This window comes from Paramisgurnus dabryanus, chromosome 13 (genome assembly GCF_030506205.2).
Source record: "Paramisgurnus dabryanus chromosome 13, PD_genome_1.1, whole genome shotgun sequence".
Lineage (NCBI taxonomy): Eukaryota > Metazoa > Chordata > Actinopteri > Cypriniformes > Cobitidae > Paramisgurnus > Paramisgurnus dabryanus.
Genome location: NC_133349.1, coordinates 7610607 through 7629689, shown reverse-complemented (window position 1 = coordinate 7629689; position 19083 = coordinate 7610607). Strand labels below are relative to the sequence as shown.

Here is a 19083-nt window from a genome sequence, read left to right as displayed (position 1 = left end):
ACATGACACGTGTCATGAACATGAAGGAGATTTTATGCACATTTTTGACCACTGTCATTAAGTGTCGTTTGTTCAATTATGTCATTTTTAATGCAAAGATGACATTGTTTGAAATTTCTTTGTTATGACAACTTGACATAAACCAATTAACATAAACATTCATGTTCATGGCACGTATCATGTCATTTATGAAGGTGTCTCAGTCTTATGAACACCCCTTCAAGTAAAGTGTTACCAAATTATGTTATGTAACTAAAAAGTTACTTTTTAGTAACACTCAATGTAGTGCAATCATTTTATTTAACGGTTCCTCAAAACTGCTTACAGATAGTGAGAGGAAGAAGCTGAGCAAATGTGATCATGCAGTTGGCACACCATCATGCATCAGGGCTGAATATTTGCCTGACTGAGATGGAAGCAGGAGCTGTGCCAGTGTGGCCGGGTCAGACACCACCTGCTCCTCCTGACCGGGAGACAGCCGCGGTTCCTCCTCCTCGGGCGGGAACACGACGACCACCGGAATGTCCATTCTCTCTCCCCGTGCCACAAGCAACTCGGGCCCCTGATGGGAGGGTCCTGGGTAGCTGGGAGGTGATGGAACATGGCGAGGGGTGGGCGGCGTGTTGTGAGGAGTGGTACAAGGGGAGATGTTGGGGGAGGCAAAGGGGCTGTTGTTGGCACTGGGCAGAAGGAAGTTGAGGATGATGGAGGAGCGCGAACAGTGGGACTCTGCGGAGGGACGGCGCGAGTTCAGGGGGTTGGACAGAGAGAAAGAGCTGCGTCGGAGGAGCGACAGACGGGAGGCGGAGAGACCCTCGCCTGAAGGGACAGTTGCAGGAGGTCAAAGGAAGATGAGGCAGGGTATGAAGAGAGGAGAAGAAAGTAAACAGGATGCAGATGTAATAAAAAACATCGATGAATAAAACAAGAGCAAATATGTACGGACGGGGAAGCTGGAAAATGTTAGAATGAAGTGAGGAGGGCAGGAACGAACAGTGCAGACAGACACAAATTAACAAAGATACATGACCATTACAGATAAACCACACCAAAGAGTTGACAGTATAAACAAATCATGCCTGCTTAATTCTAAACCATCATTATTTTGTGAATCCTAACGTCAGAGACTGACATGCAACAACGACAATATCAATTCACCCTCCCTTAAGGGAATTCATCTGAGACAGGAACCACGGCACACAATGACGGCCCAAAACCACAAATAACGAAACGCCCCATGCACATGTCAAACATTGCTTTTAGTCCTGAAGTAACGCCTTGCCATGTATACTCCCCACCGGATGTCTTTAATAATTGCTGGCCACAGGAGCAAGGTGCCTAGGCATCATATTTTTCTTCATTCATTCTTCGTGGCAAGAACAGAGGGTCATAAATGAGTTTCAAGAGGCTCAAATTCGTGCATTATGAGTAAACAACAGAAAAAACATGGTCAAGCACAGCAAAAGCTCTCACCATTCCTCTCAAGCAAGTGCGGGTCTGAATGTTTCTTGCCTATGTCGGCGAAGGAGCGCACGATCGGGATACGATTGCTCAGTTTCTTCTCATTCTGGTGGTGATGTCGCTTCAGAATGGCAACGCGCACGTCTTCCCTTAAACTCTCGTCCAGCTGGCCTGACGCCACCATGTTGTCTAATACCATATCTGAAAACACGAATAGCAATTAATAAAGGTTATTTTGTTCACTCTTAAAATACGAGAATGATTTGGGGTTACCTGCTATCTCCTCAATGGTGTTAGCTCTCATGTCCAGCATGACTGTGCCATTGAGAATGCAGCTTCGTAACTCAAATAAACTGTGAAGAGAAAGTGTGGCGACATAGGGTTTGCTCCAGCGTTCTCCTCCATCCTCCACGTCCTCCTCGAACTTCAACCACCTGCACAACGTTGAATTTGAGGTTTAAATATTAAAGTCCCCCTGTAGTCGATAATTTGATCACTTAAATGTAAAAGTTTTACAGTGACAGTAATTTCATGCTTTAAAACAGCTTGAATGTAACTCTACACCCTTGCCTCAATTACAATAATATACGCAGATACATGAAAATGCTAATTAGTCTCCACCTCTATTCAATAACACAGCTCAGACTATATATATGAATATGCTAATTTGTCTCCGCCTCTATTCATTCGCACAGCTCGGACTATATATATATGAATATGTGAATTAGTCCCTGCCTCTTTTCAAATGCACAGCTCGGACAATATATATGAATATGTGAAATGAGTCCCTGCCTCCACTATTTCTCACCACCTCGGACCATAGATATATGTGACCCTGGACGACAAAACCAAGGGTACATTGTAAGGGTACATTTTTTGAAAATAAGATTTATACATCATCTGAAAGCTAAATACATTTTTAGTTTAGGTTTGTTAGAATAGGACAACATTTGGCCAAGATGGGAAATCCCCAAGCTACGTGTAGCAAAGCAAATTTGTAGGTGAGTTTCTAGTCAATTTTGATCACAATTTTACTGCACCCACTCACAAAAATAAAGTTCGGATATATATACTGTAGGAAATTTACAAAATGTCTTTGTGGAACATGATCTTTACATAATATACTAATGAATTTTGGCATAAAAGAAAATTCTATCATTTTCACCTACTGTATACAACATATTTTTGGCTTTTTCTACAAATATACAACATACATCACATATACAGTATGTAAATAGATGCTACTTTCGGTTTTTCAGACACTGCTAAGCCCGGTTTCCAACAATGCATACGTGAATTGCGCAGGTGCATCACTAATTTCTTTAGCGCTGATGTTAACAGGTTAAAGCATCATGTGTTGCAATCATTTCAGTGCCAAGTCTATGAGGCATCAATACATAATATCTGTCTCGAATGACTGATCCACTCGTTCAGCTGTGATGATATGAAGAGTTTTGTTCCAAAATGAACCGCGTTTTCAAAAGATATTGCGGGCGGTTTTCAAACTGGGGGCCCAGTTTTATTACATTTTATGAAATACATTAATTTATCATGAATTCTGTGTAATTAAGCCTAAAAAAAATTACGCTACTAACCAAAAGCACTACTTTTTTGTATAATTTAATGTTTTTTTTATTAAAATGTTGATTTTTAGAACAGTTTTTTGTCACAAATTTTCTTTGGGGGGCCGCGAAGGAATGCACTGTATACAAGGGGGGCCACACGCTGAAAAAGTTTGGGAACCACTGCTATAGACATTAAAGCAAAACACCACATAGACATAAGACATTCTTAAGACTTCCAGTTGTTAAACATTAGTGAATCATAGTTTCTGTGACTCAACTGATAAAGCGTTTGGTTATAGTGGACAACTGATAAACTTGAATTCGAGCTCCTAATGCTTTGTTTGTGACTTCTATTAACAGAACTGTTACCTCACCTAGCTGTTTCTTTCCACTCGTAAGCATGTCCGTCACGGAAGGACAGTTCATCTAATTCAGTAAAGAGGTCGTGAGGAATGTGCTCTTCATCATCATCCTCAGTGCCCAGAATAAACTGGACCCTCTGTGAGGGGGTGTCTGCAGCCGCAAAGCCAAAAACAGACAGACAATCGAACACAAAAGCAAACAGAAGACCACAGTAGTAACACTATTGGGCGGTTTCCCAGACAGGGCTTATCCTAGTCCCAGATTTAAATGCATGTTTTATCTGCCTTAAATATATCTTAAAATATATCAGATGAACACCAGTATTGGGTTTTTTGTGCAATATGCTTGTAAAAACTATTTAAATGTTCTAATATAACTCCTAGTTATATTATAAGGCCTAGTGCTGAACTAAGCTAAACTCTGTCTGGGAAATGGCTCCAAATATTTGTATTATTAGTCAGATTTTTATTAAAAGTCACAGTTCTTCTGTGTAATTTCTATGCAAGATATTATGGTCTTACCGTTCGTTGGTGATTCTCTGCCATCTTCTCGTTCGGATCCTCTGTCCCTTCTTTTCCGATGGTGCTTGTGACCGCGGTGGCGATGTCTACGTCTGCTTTGTTTTCCTAAAGGTACATGCACGCCCACGTAAACCGCCCTGTGACCTAAAAGAAAAAACACTTTAGGGTGATTCACCAGTCCAGTACTGTGTGTGAGAGGGGGCATCCATCACAGACAAAAACAAAGGACAAGCACTACAGCGTTCCAAGCACTTAAGCGAAGTTATTTCCTGATGCAAAACAGCAAATGCTACAAATTACAAACATACATTCATGTGCAACAACATTTAATCAGTAAGATTAAACCAAAAATACTTATTTCATAATTTTAGAGAGGGAATGTTATGAAGTGATGTGATTATGTGAAGTGAACGTCATTGAAAAGCTGCAAAAGCTTTCCACAGTTTTGAGCAGAAAAATCCCAGCAAAGACTTACATTTAAAAAGGGACAGAGGGATATATAATAGAGATACTAATAGAAATGCAAACTGATATGTCACATAAACACATTTACATTTCTTCGTTTAGCAGACGCTTTCAAATGACACATACATTTAACATTTCACCTAAATGTTACACAACAGCTGTCACTGATATGTTTTAAGGAAAGTTCACAGGAACATTTCCTACCCATGCTTGAGTTGTATGTGGAAGGATTTCTAGGAAACAGAGCTCTTACGCAATAAAAGCGTCACAGCAATGATGTCAAAAAGGTAAGAAAACACCAAGCAATTTCAAACTAACTTCATTCAGTCAATCCTTTTGCGGGGCAAAGAAAGGGAGTGTTTGTGGGAAGTGAATGCATGTGTGGTCTATGGAAATGCTTGCTGTGTCTACATCAATTTCACATGCTTGTCTGCACACAAAAATGCAAGAGAAGATGAAGACTTGAGCACAGCGTTTGTCAGCCACAGCCACCTTTGAAAAAACATCTTACAAAACTTGCCAATGCAACTGTGCCACCAAACTTGCAAAGTGCTGTTCACCTGCTGCAGCGTGCGTCAACCCCACAAAGCATGCATTTTATTTCACAGCAAACAAACAGGCACTGTGTTGACTTTATAGAGACAAGCCCTGCACTGATATTAAAGGTCTCAAGAGGACATGATTTAGCCATCCATGCTCTAATGATAATGACTGGTTTTAGATTGCATTTAAACCAAAGGCACATTCAGATTGATTCATGAAGCAAAGATCAGTGCAGATACAAAGTTAGGGTGTAACACATTCAGCAGAGAGCTAGGGACAAGTGGGGGTGGATCAACCAATTGTAAGCCTTCCTAAAATATCATATCTGATACTCCCCTAAATGCGGACAACACAACAACAGCCCTTAGAAGGACTGCACACATATGGTAACCACATTTTAGTCCCTAAAAACAATAAACAACCAAACCACTCTTTTAGAGAGAGGGAAAAACAGAAAATGATCAATAGTATACAGTGAGAAAAATAAGTATTTGAACACCCTGCTATTTTGCAAGTTCTCCCACTTCATCATGGAGGGGTCTGAAATTGTCATCGTAGGTGCATGTCCACTGTGAGAGACATAATCTAAAAAATTCCAGAAATCACAATGTATGATTTTTTAACTATTTATTTGTATGATACAGCTGCAAATCAAGTATTTGAACACCTGAGAAAATCAATGTTAATATTTGGTACAGTAGCCTCAAACAGAGCTCAAACGTTTCCTGTAACTGAGGGAAGGAGGTTGTTTCCCAAAATCTTGCCTTGTCCCATGTGCAGAAAAACACCCCCAAAGCATGATGCTACCACCCCCATGCTACACAGTAGGGATGGTGTTCTTGGGATGGTACTCATCATTCTTCTTCCTCCAAACACGTTTAGTGGAATTATGACCAAAAAGTTATATATTTTCGTCTCATCTGACCACATGACTTTCTCCCATGACTCCTCTGGATCATCCAAATGGTCATTGGCAAACTTAAGACGGGCCTGGACATGTGCTGGATTAAGCAGGGGAACCTTCCATGCCATGCATGATTTCAAACCATGACGTCTTAGTGTATTACCAACAGTAACCTTGGAAACGGTGGTCCCAGCTCTTTTCAGGTCATTGACCAGCTCCTCCCATGTAGTTCTGGGATTTTTCACCTTTCTTAGGATCATTTAGACCCCACGACGTGAGATCTTGCATGGAGCCCCAGTCCGAGGGAGATTGACAGTCATGTTTAGCTTCTTCCATTTTCTAATGATTGCTCCAACAGTGGACCTTTTTTCACCAAGCTGCTTGGCAATTTCTCCGTAGCCCTTTCCAGCCTTGTGGAGGTGTACAATTTTGTCTTTAGTGTCTTTGGACAGCTCTTTGGTCTTGGCCATGTTAGTAGTTGGATTTTTACTGATTGTATGGGGTGGACAGGTGTCTTTATGCATCTAACAGGTGCATCTAATTTAGGATAATAAATGGAGTGGAGGTGGACATTTTAAAGGCAGACTAACAGGTCTTTGAGGGTCAGAATTCTAGCTGATAGACAGGTGTTCAAATGTGCAGCTGTATCATACAAATAAATAGTTAAAAAAATCATACATTGTGATTTCTGATTTTTTTTTTAGATTATGTCTCTCACAGTGGACATGCACCTACCAGGGTTTCCCGCAGCATTTTTCAGTTCGGGCGGCCCACCTAAGCTGGGATACCCTACCACCTTAACTAGGCTGTCCAAAAAAAAAAATCCACCAAACGCCACATGGCTGAAATGAGAGAAAGATATGGTCCGTCACTGTCTGGAGGATAACTAGCCTGTTGATAAAACATTTAATTAATTAATAATCTAGAATGTGTTCATTTTCTGTCATAGTTTCTTTAAAATTGAGTTTTATTTGAGTGCTGAGTGATATGCTGAAGGTACCAAATGACCCTATCAGGCCCAATTTAATCAATTAAACCTTGAGCTGGGGTCTAATCCGTATTAATGCTATTAAAGCAAGTGGGAGGTCATTTAAAAGGCCACTACATGCAAGCATGAAAGGCTTTGACAGATCTTCAACCTAATGTTTTTATATTAGAATTGTATTAAGCATCTAAGGCACGTTGTCAAAAACTATGAAACGAGTTAGTCACTGGGATTTTCCAATAGACCTGACACAGGCATAATCTACCAACAGCTTTGCAGATGAAATATAAACCTACTATAAAGTCGACAATGTGTAAAATATCCATGAATATCTGCCTTTCATCAATAAATTATATCAATTGTTTTGTGAACAAATCAGCATTATATGTTTCTGTACAGCTCAGTGGTAGAGCATTGTGTTAGCAGGGAACAAGGTCAAGGGTTTAAACCCAGGGAACACATGCTGATAAAAAAAATGTATACCTTGTAAAGTCGCTTTAGATAAATGTAATAAACCATTAGCCACTCTTTTCTTCAGATATCTGGTCCGCATGATTGTATATTTTTATTTATGCAACTTTCAGTTCTTTTGTTAGGCAAGTTCATTCAATACACAGCTAACAATGCATTCAATCAATTTTTTCATCAGTATGTGTTCCATGGAAATCGATCCCATGACCTTTGTGCTGCTTATTGTATGCAAAACTCTACCAGTTGAGCTACAGCAAGCTGGTAAGTACCAGATGTAGGTCTAAGTTAAGGAATGAGCATGTGGTTTGTTGGTTCTAGACATTTCTTGCCTTAGTCTTCAGTTACTAAACACTAAGTACCTCCAACACAAAAACGAAACCCTACAAACAAATCACCTGGGAATAAACGTGGGCCCCTGAGAGAGGCCTCAGGGGGAAGGAAGGGGCCCTTTGAGATGCATTTGCCAGAGAGTAAAAGGAGGTTTTGGATGGTTTTAATCAGCATGCTTTAAACACAAAGCTATGTAAAATACCTCCAGACATTCAGAATTCACCTCTGTGCGATAAAAGACCAGATGGCACGCGAGAAGGTACAGTGATGCATAAAAAAGTTGCACGTGTTGAGGGGTAATTAAATCAAAGGAGGAGGGCGATGTGTCACTTACTTTCAAGTTCTTCTTTTTCAAAGTTTGTGTTGATGGTGGAGCTGGTTTTCCCCTGATCGATAACAGCTTCCTCATCATTGCCCTAAGTAGACAGAGACACAGAGAGATGAATATTTCTCGCACCGGAGAAAGCAAACAGTCCGACACGTGACCATTCTGGTTTCTGCTGCTCTCATCTGGCTATGGTTTAGAATTGTGCAATGGTTTGGAGTTTATAACGTAAGTGGTATTAAGATTATTCTTTGTGACAATGCGCTATTGCTCTCTTTGGCAAAGCACTGAGGGAAAACTACAGCAAGGTTACACAACAAACAGCTAAAGAAATGGAGCAAAGCACGTGTACCTCATCCAATGAAAACAGAGTAATTAAATAACAAAATACAATGAACTGAATGCCCTTTTAATTAATTATAAAGCTTATTAGTGGTGCTTGCTAAAACAAATATGAGTATTGCTCATACTTTGGGGCTTGGGGAAAACACATTTTAAAACGTATCTAGATTCCCTTGTGCTCTGTAGGTTGTACCCAAACACATTCAATTGAGGTCAAGTGAACCCGTAATTGAAAGTGACATGTTTGTCAAGGATGGAATGGACACTTGAAATGTGACCTCTGCATTTAACCCATCTCAGTGAGTAGTAAACACACACCTGGAGCAGTGGGCAGCTATCCCTAAAGCGCCCGAGGAGGAATTAGGGTTTAGGTGCCTTGCTCAAAAGCACCTCAGTCACAGATGTATCCTTCATTGCCTTTGATATCCTAGAATCCTGTTTGTGTGCATGGGGATGTTGAATGGTCAAGCTCGAAAAATTTTAATACCATTCGAAGGACAATTTTGTTTAAATTTCACAGGGCTCAGCCTCAACAAAAAGCACTGCCCAATGGTCCGGGGCGAGCGGGAGAGGTGCTTGGGCCAGTAAACAGTATTGTCAGGCCAGTGCTTTTCCTTCAGTCACAAATATATTTTCTGGCAGTATTCTTATGCAATGTATTCATTAAGACACATTTTGAGCGTTGTGAACATTAGCTTCCCAGCAATATCATTAGGTTTCTCCTACCTTATTGGTTGTTGTGGACACTAGCCTCTTTCACACAGTAATTCTAGTAAATTACCATTAATTTACCAGAATTAATTTACCAGTAAATACAAAAATGTGCTGTTCACACATGCAGTGACGTTCCGTCTTTTTACCAGTAAGACATCATTCACACATAAGTATCAAAATACCGGTAAACTCGGAGAGAAAGTGGAAGTTACCTGTGGCGCGCGGCCGCGAGCTCCGTGTCGTATTTGTACACAATGGCGGGTTATGACTTAATATCGTCGGTCAGTATTTTGTTGTTTTCACATCTGTGGCAAATGGTCGCGAAGTTGCTCGTCAAACGGAACCTGTGTTTGCACATTAGGCTTCACCGAGGGTGTGCTAAGGACGTCGGCAATTTGGCAAATATATGGTAAGCTGTTTTAAACAACTTTGAAGAAATGTGGATGTTAACTTCAGTTGTGCTCGACTTTTAAGCAGCATGGATGTGGAAACGAACGTAAACAGTGCGGTGGTCAACGCGTCATCTGTTTAAAAACGTTCTGATTGGCCCGATCTGTCAGCGCGGTCTGACGTCGTCCGTTTTAAATGCCGGTAATCCTATATTTTTCGTTCAAACATAGCGCTTACCGGTAAATTACTGGTAATCTTACAGCCTGTTTTACTGGTAAATTGGGAGCACTGATTTAACGGAAAGGTTCTGTTCACACATGACATGTTAACTGCAATTTACCAGTAAATTACCAGTAAAGACTGTATGTGTGAAAGGGACTACTGTTGCATGTGTTGCGTGTTAAGTCAACTAGTAGAGCAAAAATACATAAAGATGGCGCTGACGCCCTCTAATTATAACTGTGCATTCAGATCGCCACTGGCGAGAGCGTCAAAGTAGCCGGAAGTCATTCATTTTCAATGAGACCTGGCGGCGAGCTCCGGCGCGGCACGTCATGTACAGCGTGAGCGTCGAGGAGAGTTGAAATCAGCTCAACTTTATGGTAATGAGATATGACGCGGTTCGGCGGCAACCAATTGGAAGGTGGAAATGTTTACCGGCAACCAATCGGACGGCGGAAACCTCCACCTGAGAGGAGTTCAGAGAATGCATTCAAGCGTCAGAGCGTCCACTACAACTTTTCTTTAGCGTCGTTGTCAGGGCAGCCAGAGCTTTTATTGACGCTCTCGCCGGTGGCGGTCTGAATGCACAGTAAGGACTATCGAAAACTGAATCATTTAACATTTTGGAAGCAGAAATTTTCTTAGGTAAAACACGACGAAAAATGATGCAATGTATTGCACAGTTTGCCGTCAGTTTCCAGGTTAAGCTGACAAGTCAGGAGCCTTTTTCAATGGAACAACCAACTACCGTAAACAAAACCTCAAAGCACATGAGAAAAGCCGACAGTACATAGCGTGAATGGTGTCTAAAAGGGTTGCTGAAAACCCTTCATCTGGTTCACTAAACTTAATTGTGAGACGTATGAATGTAGAGACATTTAAGCTCATTGAGAGACATTTTAACACAGCATATTAATAACACATTTATTAATATTGGTTACAGTGACATCACTTTTGCAGTGCAAACGTTTTCCAACTAAAATTCGATATCTTAAATACGACTTGCTTCGAAACCGTATTATCTTCTAATAGCTGGTCTCAACATCTGCCTTGTGTACTAGGGTGTAGACTGGATTTAGTTGGGGGTTGAAGAAATACTTTTTAACTTGATAAGGCAATGAAAAACAATGATTATCTAAGTGAGTGGGATGTGTATCCTCTATAACTGATAATGGTTGCTATGCCCCTGCTTGTAAAAAATATTTATCCGGGTTCCCCCATTAGGGTTTGAAACTCCAGTGCGTCAATACAGAGGATCTTTAATAAAGGGTAATTTTATCTAAAACAGGCCGTAGACTAAACTTAACTTACAAATGACTTTCATAATTGCAAGTGGCACATTTGACCAGAATGAACATAATGGGTCTACTACATGATCTTTTCCAACCGCTGGTTGACATTCTGAGTCACATTTGAAAACCACGTAAACGAAGAAATATAATTGTTACATGCTGCCCACTAGCTTTTATACAAAGACAATTGGGCTTGAATCAAGTTAACTTCATTTCCTCTGCTATCAGGACCAAACCACTGTCGACCGGCAGGATGATTACCATGAAATGAGAAACATTTTTCCATTGCAGCCTAATCCAAAAGTACTTTTGGGACACAGAAGCAAGATAGAAGCTTATCCTGAAATTCCCAGACGTTCCCTATACTATATGTTTGTGAGAGCATTTCGGAGGTTGCTTTAGAAGGAGATGGTATAATCAGAGACTACGTACATCAGTAATTATGCAACATTTTTCCAGATGCTACTCAAGGTTCTCTTAGGACTATGCCAAAGTCCCTCTACTGCATATTTGTTTAAGTTCCCCTGACAATAACCCAATTCCCACATTTCCCTAGCAAGGTCCAAATCTCCAGATACAGCACTGGATAGGATCTGTGAGAAAACAAGAACGGCTCCCGGCTCCCTTTCCTATGACAACACATCACAACATCAAGAATTCACCTCAATATTTGGTTATGTACCAGTGTTTTTGCTCTGACTCTGAACTATAGGGTCACCGTTTCATGGACAAACAAATTTCGACGCAAAGCACACATTAGTCCCCTGCGAGCACAATTGACGTAATATTACAACAACAAAGAAAACAGTGATATCTAATTATACAGGTTTTTCTGTCCTGTTTAATCCTTAAGGCAGCCCACAAACTAGTCTATTTTAAAAATATGCTGTTTTGAATATTCCCAAGGAGCATAAATGACGTTCATCGAATGCCATTATTTATCTGATAGATGATGCAATTAACATTTCCATTCTTTCTCTTAAAACTATTTCAGAAATGTTCCAAAGGAAAGCAGTGTAAAAATAAATCATGTTGTATTCAGCAGTTGTATAAGTTGACCAACACAATACCCTGCAGAGACATCACTGGGATTTTGCCACATGAAATGCCACATGTCTGGTATCATATGTCAGGTTATCTCAAAATACCTGCAAGCAGATCAGGTCCTTGAAATAAGCTTTTAAAAATGTATTATGAAAACACAGACAACACTGCTGTGCATAATACAGAAAAATCATCTTAGCAGTATCATCCAATATCAGAATTTTTCTAGATATATATTAATTTATATGCATGTATGTAGGCAAAAGTCCCAGATCATTATTGAAATTCTGCATTTTGTCCAATTTAATTATTTAGTCTCAGTATCTGGAATGTATCCATCTTTTTCTCGAACGCAGAAGAACGTGATGTGATGTATTTCCTTTCGGGTGCAAGTAGCCTAGAAATCTAGACGCACCCTAGCGGCCGCAAAATATATTTGCTGCCAGGGTTTAGTCTAGGCACTCACAATACACTTAAACGGTCCAAAAACCAAAATTTGGTCAGGCCAATCACATCGTGTGTAGCGTCTGTGGGGCAGGCTTAACATGATGACGACAGAGCTGCAACGGTTCCTACTTGAAAACAGAGAATGGCTGCTGCTGCTGCTGGAGAACAGCTATCTTTTGAAGCGGCTTTGGCCGCGACTCTGGAGGACTTAGACTATGTTTTTCTTTGAGAGAAGAGCAAATAAACCCTACTGAAGTCCTTTTTAAGCAAGAAAGATGTGTTTGGAGTTTTGCCGACTGGTTACGGTAACTACGTCACCTTCTTCGTTGCTCTGATCCGTCATAGCGCTATCCTATTGCGTGCAGAGGCATTTTGAGGGACAACCTTATATCCCGCCCCTTGCATTGAGCCGTTTGTGTGAAGAGTTGCCAGACCTTACATCTTGATGTAGGTCTGGCTAACCAGGCTAGGGTGCAAGACTTCCAGTTCAAAAGCCAGCCGGTAGAAAACAATGTACTGGGTGCACGCATAAAACATTATTTAAACAGTTAATATTTACTACACCTGTCATGTATGAACCAGTGTGAGGATGAAATTAAGAAGTGGCTTGATATATGAAGATATATTCAATCATTTTGTGTTGTTGATCGGAGGTGACGCGTCTTCAATGCGCAAATATAAAAGCACAGAGACATACCAGTATCTTTACAATGGGAAAGTCGAGTGTTTGTACATGAGAGTTACCAAGACTTCGTGTTTTTAACTTTTCAGGGGCTGGTTTAAAATGTCAACTGTCCCTCTGATGTGAGTTTTTTTAAACGGCAATTTTTTATTGACTTGTTTATGGCGACACGTCGAGCTTCACGCGGTCCGACACAGTCAGCAGTATCATTCAACGCATTGTAAGTTATTTGAACAAACCATAATAAACATATTAAAGGAACAGTATGTAGGATTGTGGCCAAAACTGGTATTGCAATCACAAAACTTGTGGCTAAAACTGGTACTGCAATCACACAACTGGTGGCCAATACACAAAATGACAACATAAACATCAGTTGAGGGCTGCAACTCCACTTTTTAAATGACAATATCCTGGCCAGACCACTGTTGTGAGTGATATAAGTATTTGAAATGAAATGTCTTAATGTCTAGTGCCATATCAGGGCCATTTTATGATTAATTGATATACATGTCTTACATACTGTTCCTTTAAACTACTACATGAGTATTGTTTTCGTTTTATGAAATATTATACATTGCTTCTAATGCACTAGGTGGAGACATGAGCTTACTTTTTAAAGTATTTGCTTTTTCATTTAAAACATAACAAAAGTATTATAAACATTAACTAAGCAGATTATGTCCTGTACTGTAATCGCATTTTTTTAATAATATATAGTAGCAGAATAAATAAATCAGCTAAATCAGCACATTGTTATTATCAGCATAATTTTAGTTGTTTTTAAACAATTATTGTATTTATTGTTTACTGGCAGTTTCTATGAAAGGTTTTACTGGATGAATTTGTAAATACAGATCATGAGTGCATGTGCGCCACATAACGTTACACTTTCAGTTCTTGTGCATGTATATGGTTAAAACAAATGTTTTGTAGAGATTTACTGCATTTGTATTAGCTATTATGGCAACCTCAACTGCACAAATTATGTCGGTCTTAAAACGGTCTCAAAACGGCACACTTGTGTCCTTCGCAATAGACTACTATTAGCTTTAGTGGCTCAACGGAAGTCATAAACAGGAAAGCTCAAAGATGGCGGCGCCCACATTAACATCAAGAAACAGGTGCAGGGTTTCCCGCAGAAATTTTTTTAGTTAAGGTGGTAGGGTTGTGCGGGTGGGCGGGCCAGGGGCGTGGCAATCAAAGGGGCAGGGCAATGCTAATAAACAATGCTAATAAAGAGGAAGTATGCATAGCTGTTGCCCATGACAACACAGTACCTTTGTGTGAGATTGAAGTGCCAATTTTGAAGAAACTATGACAGAAAATGAACACATACTAGATTATTAATTAATTAAATGTTTTATCAACAGGCTAGTTATCCTTCAGACAGTGACGGACCATGTCTTTCTCTCATTTCGGCCATGTGGTGTTTGGTGGAATTTTTTTTTTGGATGACCTAGTTAATGTGGTAGGGTATCCCAGCTTAGGTGGGCCGCCCGAACTGAAAAGTGAAAAGTGAAGAGGTGGATAACTTTTGCAAAAGTTTACCAAAATATGAAAATTGTCTCATAATTTTCTTACTAACCATGTTTATTTGACCCTTCTGACTTTCTTCAGCTGAACACAAACAAATAAATTTCTATCAAAATGCCGTCTTATTATCTTATTAAGGCTGGACGGTATATTGAGTTTTGGTAATATATCAGTAATTTTCCCCAGCATGATACTGGATGAGACAATACCATCTACAGTATATTGGTATGTATGGTCTGATATGACCCTTCTTCTTTGCAACAGGAGCTCTGGCAAAAATGTTTAATGAGATCAGACATAAGCTTGTATGTTGTGTAGGTACATTTTTAATCAGTCTTTGAATTTAATTTTCATCATATGCTGTTTTAATAAAGATGATTGTGATATCTTACATAAGGCTTTGACTTTCATCAACATTACTTCCACTTTGTAGAAAACACAGGCTACTTATACCACCATTCATCCCAAAATTACTGCTATATCGCTCAGCCCTATATCTTACATGGTGCTCAATATGGCACAGCTCAAAAAAGCATGTATATCCATCATTAAAGTAATCCTAATGACTCCAATGGGTTAATATATGTGTAATATGTGTGTAAACTCTATTTATAAAACAGTAAACTTTGTACATTTACAAAAGCCTTTAATTTGAAAAATAACAGTACTGGGCAAAGAATGATCATCTATCACATATAAATTCAGCCCATTTTATATGATTTCATATGAATTACAAAACATTTCAGTTACCATTCGAAACAATGGTAAAAATGTTTAGCTACACAACAAGTAGTAAAACGTGAGAGTGATCTCTTCCAAAAGTTACATAGAGTCCAGTGTATTTTAAAACCAAGGTGGCCCTGTCCTACCACGGGCCTCTGTCCAAGCATTTCTGAGAGAAGCGGCATCAGATATCACCCCAAAGGGCAAAACGCATCAAAGGGTACAATGTGGACATAGAATTTAAAGTCATAACCACGTGTGACAGCAGCGTGTCTTAGGTCTAGTGAGACATTCTGCCTCATTTCATCTGTAAACCACCGAATCTTAGTCCTAATTCAATTTCATGCTAAGCTAAACACGTGCACCATGCTCTTATGGAAATATTTTGAAACACGACCTACCAAGCAAAGACCAAGCCAAAACACATCCGATGAGCTATGCAGAATGTGAATTATAATTCAGTCTCCAAACCCACAATAAAAAAATCATCATTGGCAACTGCATTAGTTCAAATATTTCAAAAGATTGTATCAATCGTATCGTAAACATACCGAAATGATTCTAGCTCCTCTGGTGCTCCTCAGATTCATAATGTCTCCCCAGAAGTTCAGCATTGTTGACAAACCCTGGGGAGGGACTGCCAAACGTCCTCACTGAGAAATCGAACAGCAGTGAAGACCGCAAAAGCTCTACTAATGTATTCACTCAATCATTCAGCAATGCTTCTCCATTAACGTGTCCATTAAAAAGATGAAAAAAAGACAAAGACGGATCCAAAACGTTAAAGCAAAAATGGAATGATGGTCTAAAATCTGAATCTATGGGAGAGGAAGTTACTAGACACTTCCTCAACGCAAGGATCTCATCTACCAACAAAAGAAAGCAAAAGACGTTTTGCGTCACATGAGCATCCAACGCAACAGCTTTACCAAATCACTGTCTACACATCGGTAAGTCAAAAGCAAAAGTGAGAGTGTTCGGGAAGTCGCAGCCAATGCATGCTTCTTATGCTGATGTTCGGATGGGCTCCTGTTTGCAAAGAACTAAACAAGAGGTGTTATTTATATCCCAATGTGTCGTCAGTGTATGTGAATGGTTGTGTGTGAGGTGTGTTGTTGTTGTGAGCGCGCCTGTGTTTTTCCACACGTGAAAAGGGCTTGGGTTCAAACAGGACCAGAGCTATACATGGAGTGCACGCTGGGAATCTGGGAACAGCGTGCCATTGCCCTGAGGTCTTAGAGGACAATAATGCAATAGCGAATTAAAGGCCACGTCTACTAAATATGCTGTATATATAAAGACACACGCCTCAGCTGTGCAAAACAAAAACATTATTTCAACATGATTGAGGACGGACATGGGACTATCGATTTGGCTGCTTAAAAACAACTGTTTCTGCGATTCAATTAGATAAGGCCACTGGCACTGAATTTACAAACTTTAGTTTTATATACAGTAAATTTAGTTACAATTTTGTGAGTTACTAGTGAGGACTTTAATAAGAAATGAAAAGGGTTTCTAAACTAGTGGTCTTTCAACTAAAATGTTTGTAATGCTGAACTGAAAAGACGCATTGCCGAGCACAAACCTGTGTTGTATGTGTTATTAAGCAGGAAAGAGAGAACAAATATTGTGCACACACATACAATACTACAATATTACAAGTATGCATACTAACAATGCTAATAAAGAGGAAGTATGCATAGCTGTTGCCCATGACAACACAGTACCTTTGTGTGAGATTGAAGTGCCATTCAACCAGTAAAGCTGATAATGCCTGTAAGTAAATCTAAGCAGCTTTTAACTCAATATGAATGTTGAGAACTTAGGCAAAGACTGATAAAGTAAAAAAGGTCCCGTTCTTACCCGAGGAACCATTGTAAGATGGTCTGTCTAAATAATGTTCTCATTACAAGAGAGTACTTGACAAAAGCTTGATAAGAGCCACTTAATTTTAAAATATAATAGCACAATATAATGTAAAACCTAGGGATGCACCGATACCGATACTGGTATCGGCCTCGATACCACATTTTCTAAAGCGCTCGTATTCGTTAAAAGTCCCCGATACCTGGAATCAATACCATGGTCTGAGAAATGTCTATGTTTGAGCGGCGTGTAAGGGGTTAATGCCTCGTGTTGTCCAAAGAGGCAGAGTTTACAACAAACTGGAAAACTAGTCCTTTGTTTTTTGTTAAATTATATGACTAAAGCTGTTACCTGTAAATTTAAATCATGTTTTTTTATTAAGTACTCTGTATCGGCAAGTACTGAAATGCAAGTACTCGTACTCGTATTCCAAAAAAGAGGTATCGGTGCATCCCTAGTAAAACCTAATTTAAAGGGGCAATGAAGCTGTCGATTTTATTGTTTAATACTGTAGTCTGAGGTCTACTTATGATGTTCGCGTGGTTTTTACATTCAAAAACATCAAAAGCAATAAGTAATAGGCTATTTTGTAAAATGGTTCTGATAGTAGAAATTGTTCATTTGAGGGGGGGGGGGGGGTGCATTGAAGACCTGGACGTAAACGCCCACTGCTATGATTTAGTTAGGTTAGTTAAGGTGGTAGGGTTGGCGTGACAATCAAAGTTATGTGTCATGATGAAAATTACAATATTTTTATTTAATAAAACACTCAAATAAAACTTAATTTTGAAGAAACTATAATAGAAAATGAACACACACTATATTATTAATGAATTAAGGTTAATAAACACAAACTAAAGCAGATGATACTGGCGAAAGATGATAGATAGCGCAAAAATTTTAAAAACTGATTATTTCCCACTATTAAATACTTTATCTAAAAGGAACGTAACTACTGTAGAATGTAAATAATTCACATAAATAACTTTATATCTAATCAATAGGCACGTGAAACCTAGCTAGCAGGTTGCTCAAACAACAATGTGTGCGCTATTCTCAGAGATGTTTTATCAAATGGCTAGTTATCCTTCAGACAGTGACGTCCGGACCACGTCTTTCTCATTTCGGCCGTGTGGCGCACGTGCCCCCTCGCGGTGTGAAGCGCGTCCACATTATTCTCCGAGATGCATTTGACGGACTTTTGTGCAGCGATTTTTTTTTTTTGGACGACCTAGTTAAGGCGGTAGGGTTTCCCAGCTTAGGCGGGCCACCCGAACTGGAAAGTGCTGCGGGAAACCCTGTGATTGGATGGCTTCATTCCCCATCATTACATGTGGGGAATTGTTTTGAAAACTTTCATGTGTAAAAATAACAGCCGAACACATATATGTTTGAGCCACAAAAGATTCTGGGTGAAAAAGATGATACACATAAATGACAACGCATGAAGTAGAAACAAAACTCTACGTGACTAAATTACCGTATACAACACAGTAGGCGCGCATAAGAATCTAAGCCGCGGCTGATAAGTCCTTAACAATAACTTTGTATATTTCTACTGTGCTTGTAAGGTTGCTCTTACATACACGTAACGTTACATACCACAGCCATATAATAAAAAGCTTTGTTGAGTGTTGGACCTTTCAAACGCAACTTGCCTAAATTACTGTACACAACACAGTAAACGGCCATCAGAATCTAAATTGCGGCTGGTAAGTCCTTCCTTATCACTAACTTTGTATATTTCTATCATTATATTACAGTTGTACTGTTAAGTGTTGCGATATTGACCCAAATTTATATTTGGTCATTTTTTTATTAATGATGATGTGCAATAAATATCTCAGCATTTTCTACAAAATTAAATCAATATTAACAAGCAAGTGAAA

At 39.5% G+C, this 19083-nt stretch overlaps 1 protein-coding gene across 6 annotated transcripts in view; it reads right to left on the bottom strand.

Moving 5' to 3' along the window:
• The window catches only part of slc4a7 (solute carrier family 4 member 7), a 54949-nt gene that overhangs the window by 31527 nt on the left and 4339 nt on the right, over positions 1-19083 (bottom strand). For 2 of the 6 annotated variants that reach the window (XM_065298625.2, XM_065298624.2), the window contains exons 1-7: positions 15877-16368; positions 7943-8024; positions 3911-4054; positions 3401-3539; positions 1735-1895; positions 1474-1662; positions 403-819 (exon numbers count right to left, since the gene is read on the bottom strand). In XM_065298625.2, the coding sequence (XP_065154697.1) occupies positions 403-819; positions 1474-1662; positions 1735-1895; positions 3401-3539; positions 3911-4054; positions 7943-8024; positions 15877-15939 (1195 nt within the window). In that variant the 5' untranslated portion in view covers positions 15940-16368. Of the gene's footprint in view, positions 1-402; positions 820-1473; positions 1663-1734; positions 1896-3400; positions 3540-3910; positions 4055-7942; positions 8025-15876; positions 16369-19083 lie in introns of those variants that run through there. The other 4 variants (XM_065298620.2, XM_065298623.2, XM_065298621.1 and 1 more) reach the window with 4 other exon arrangements.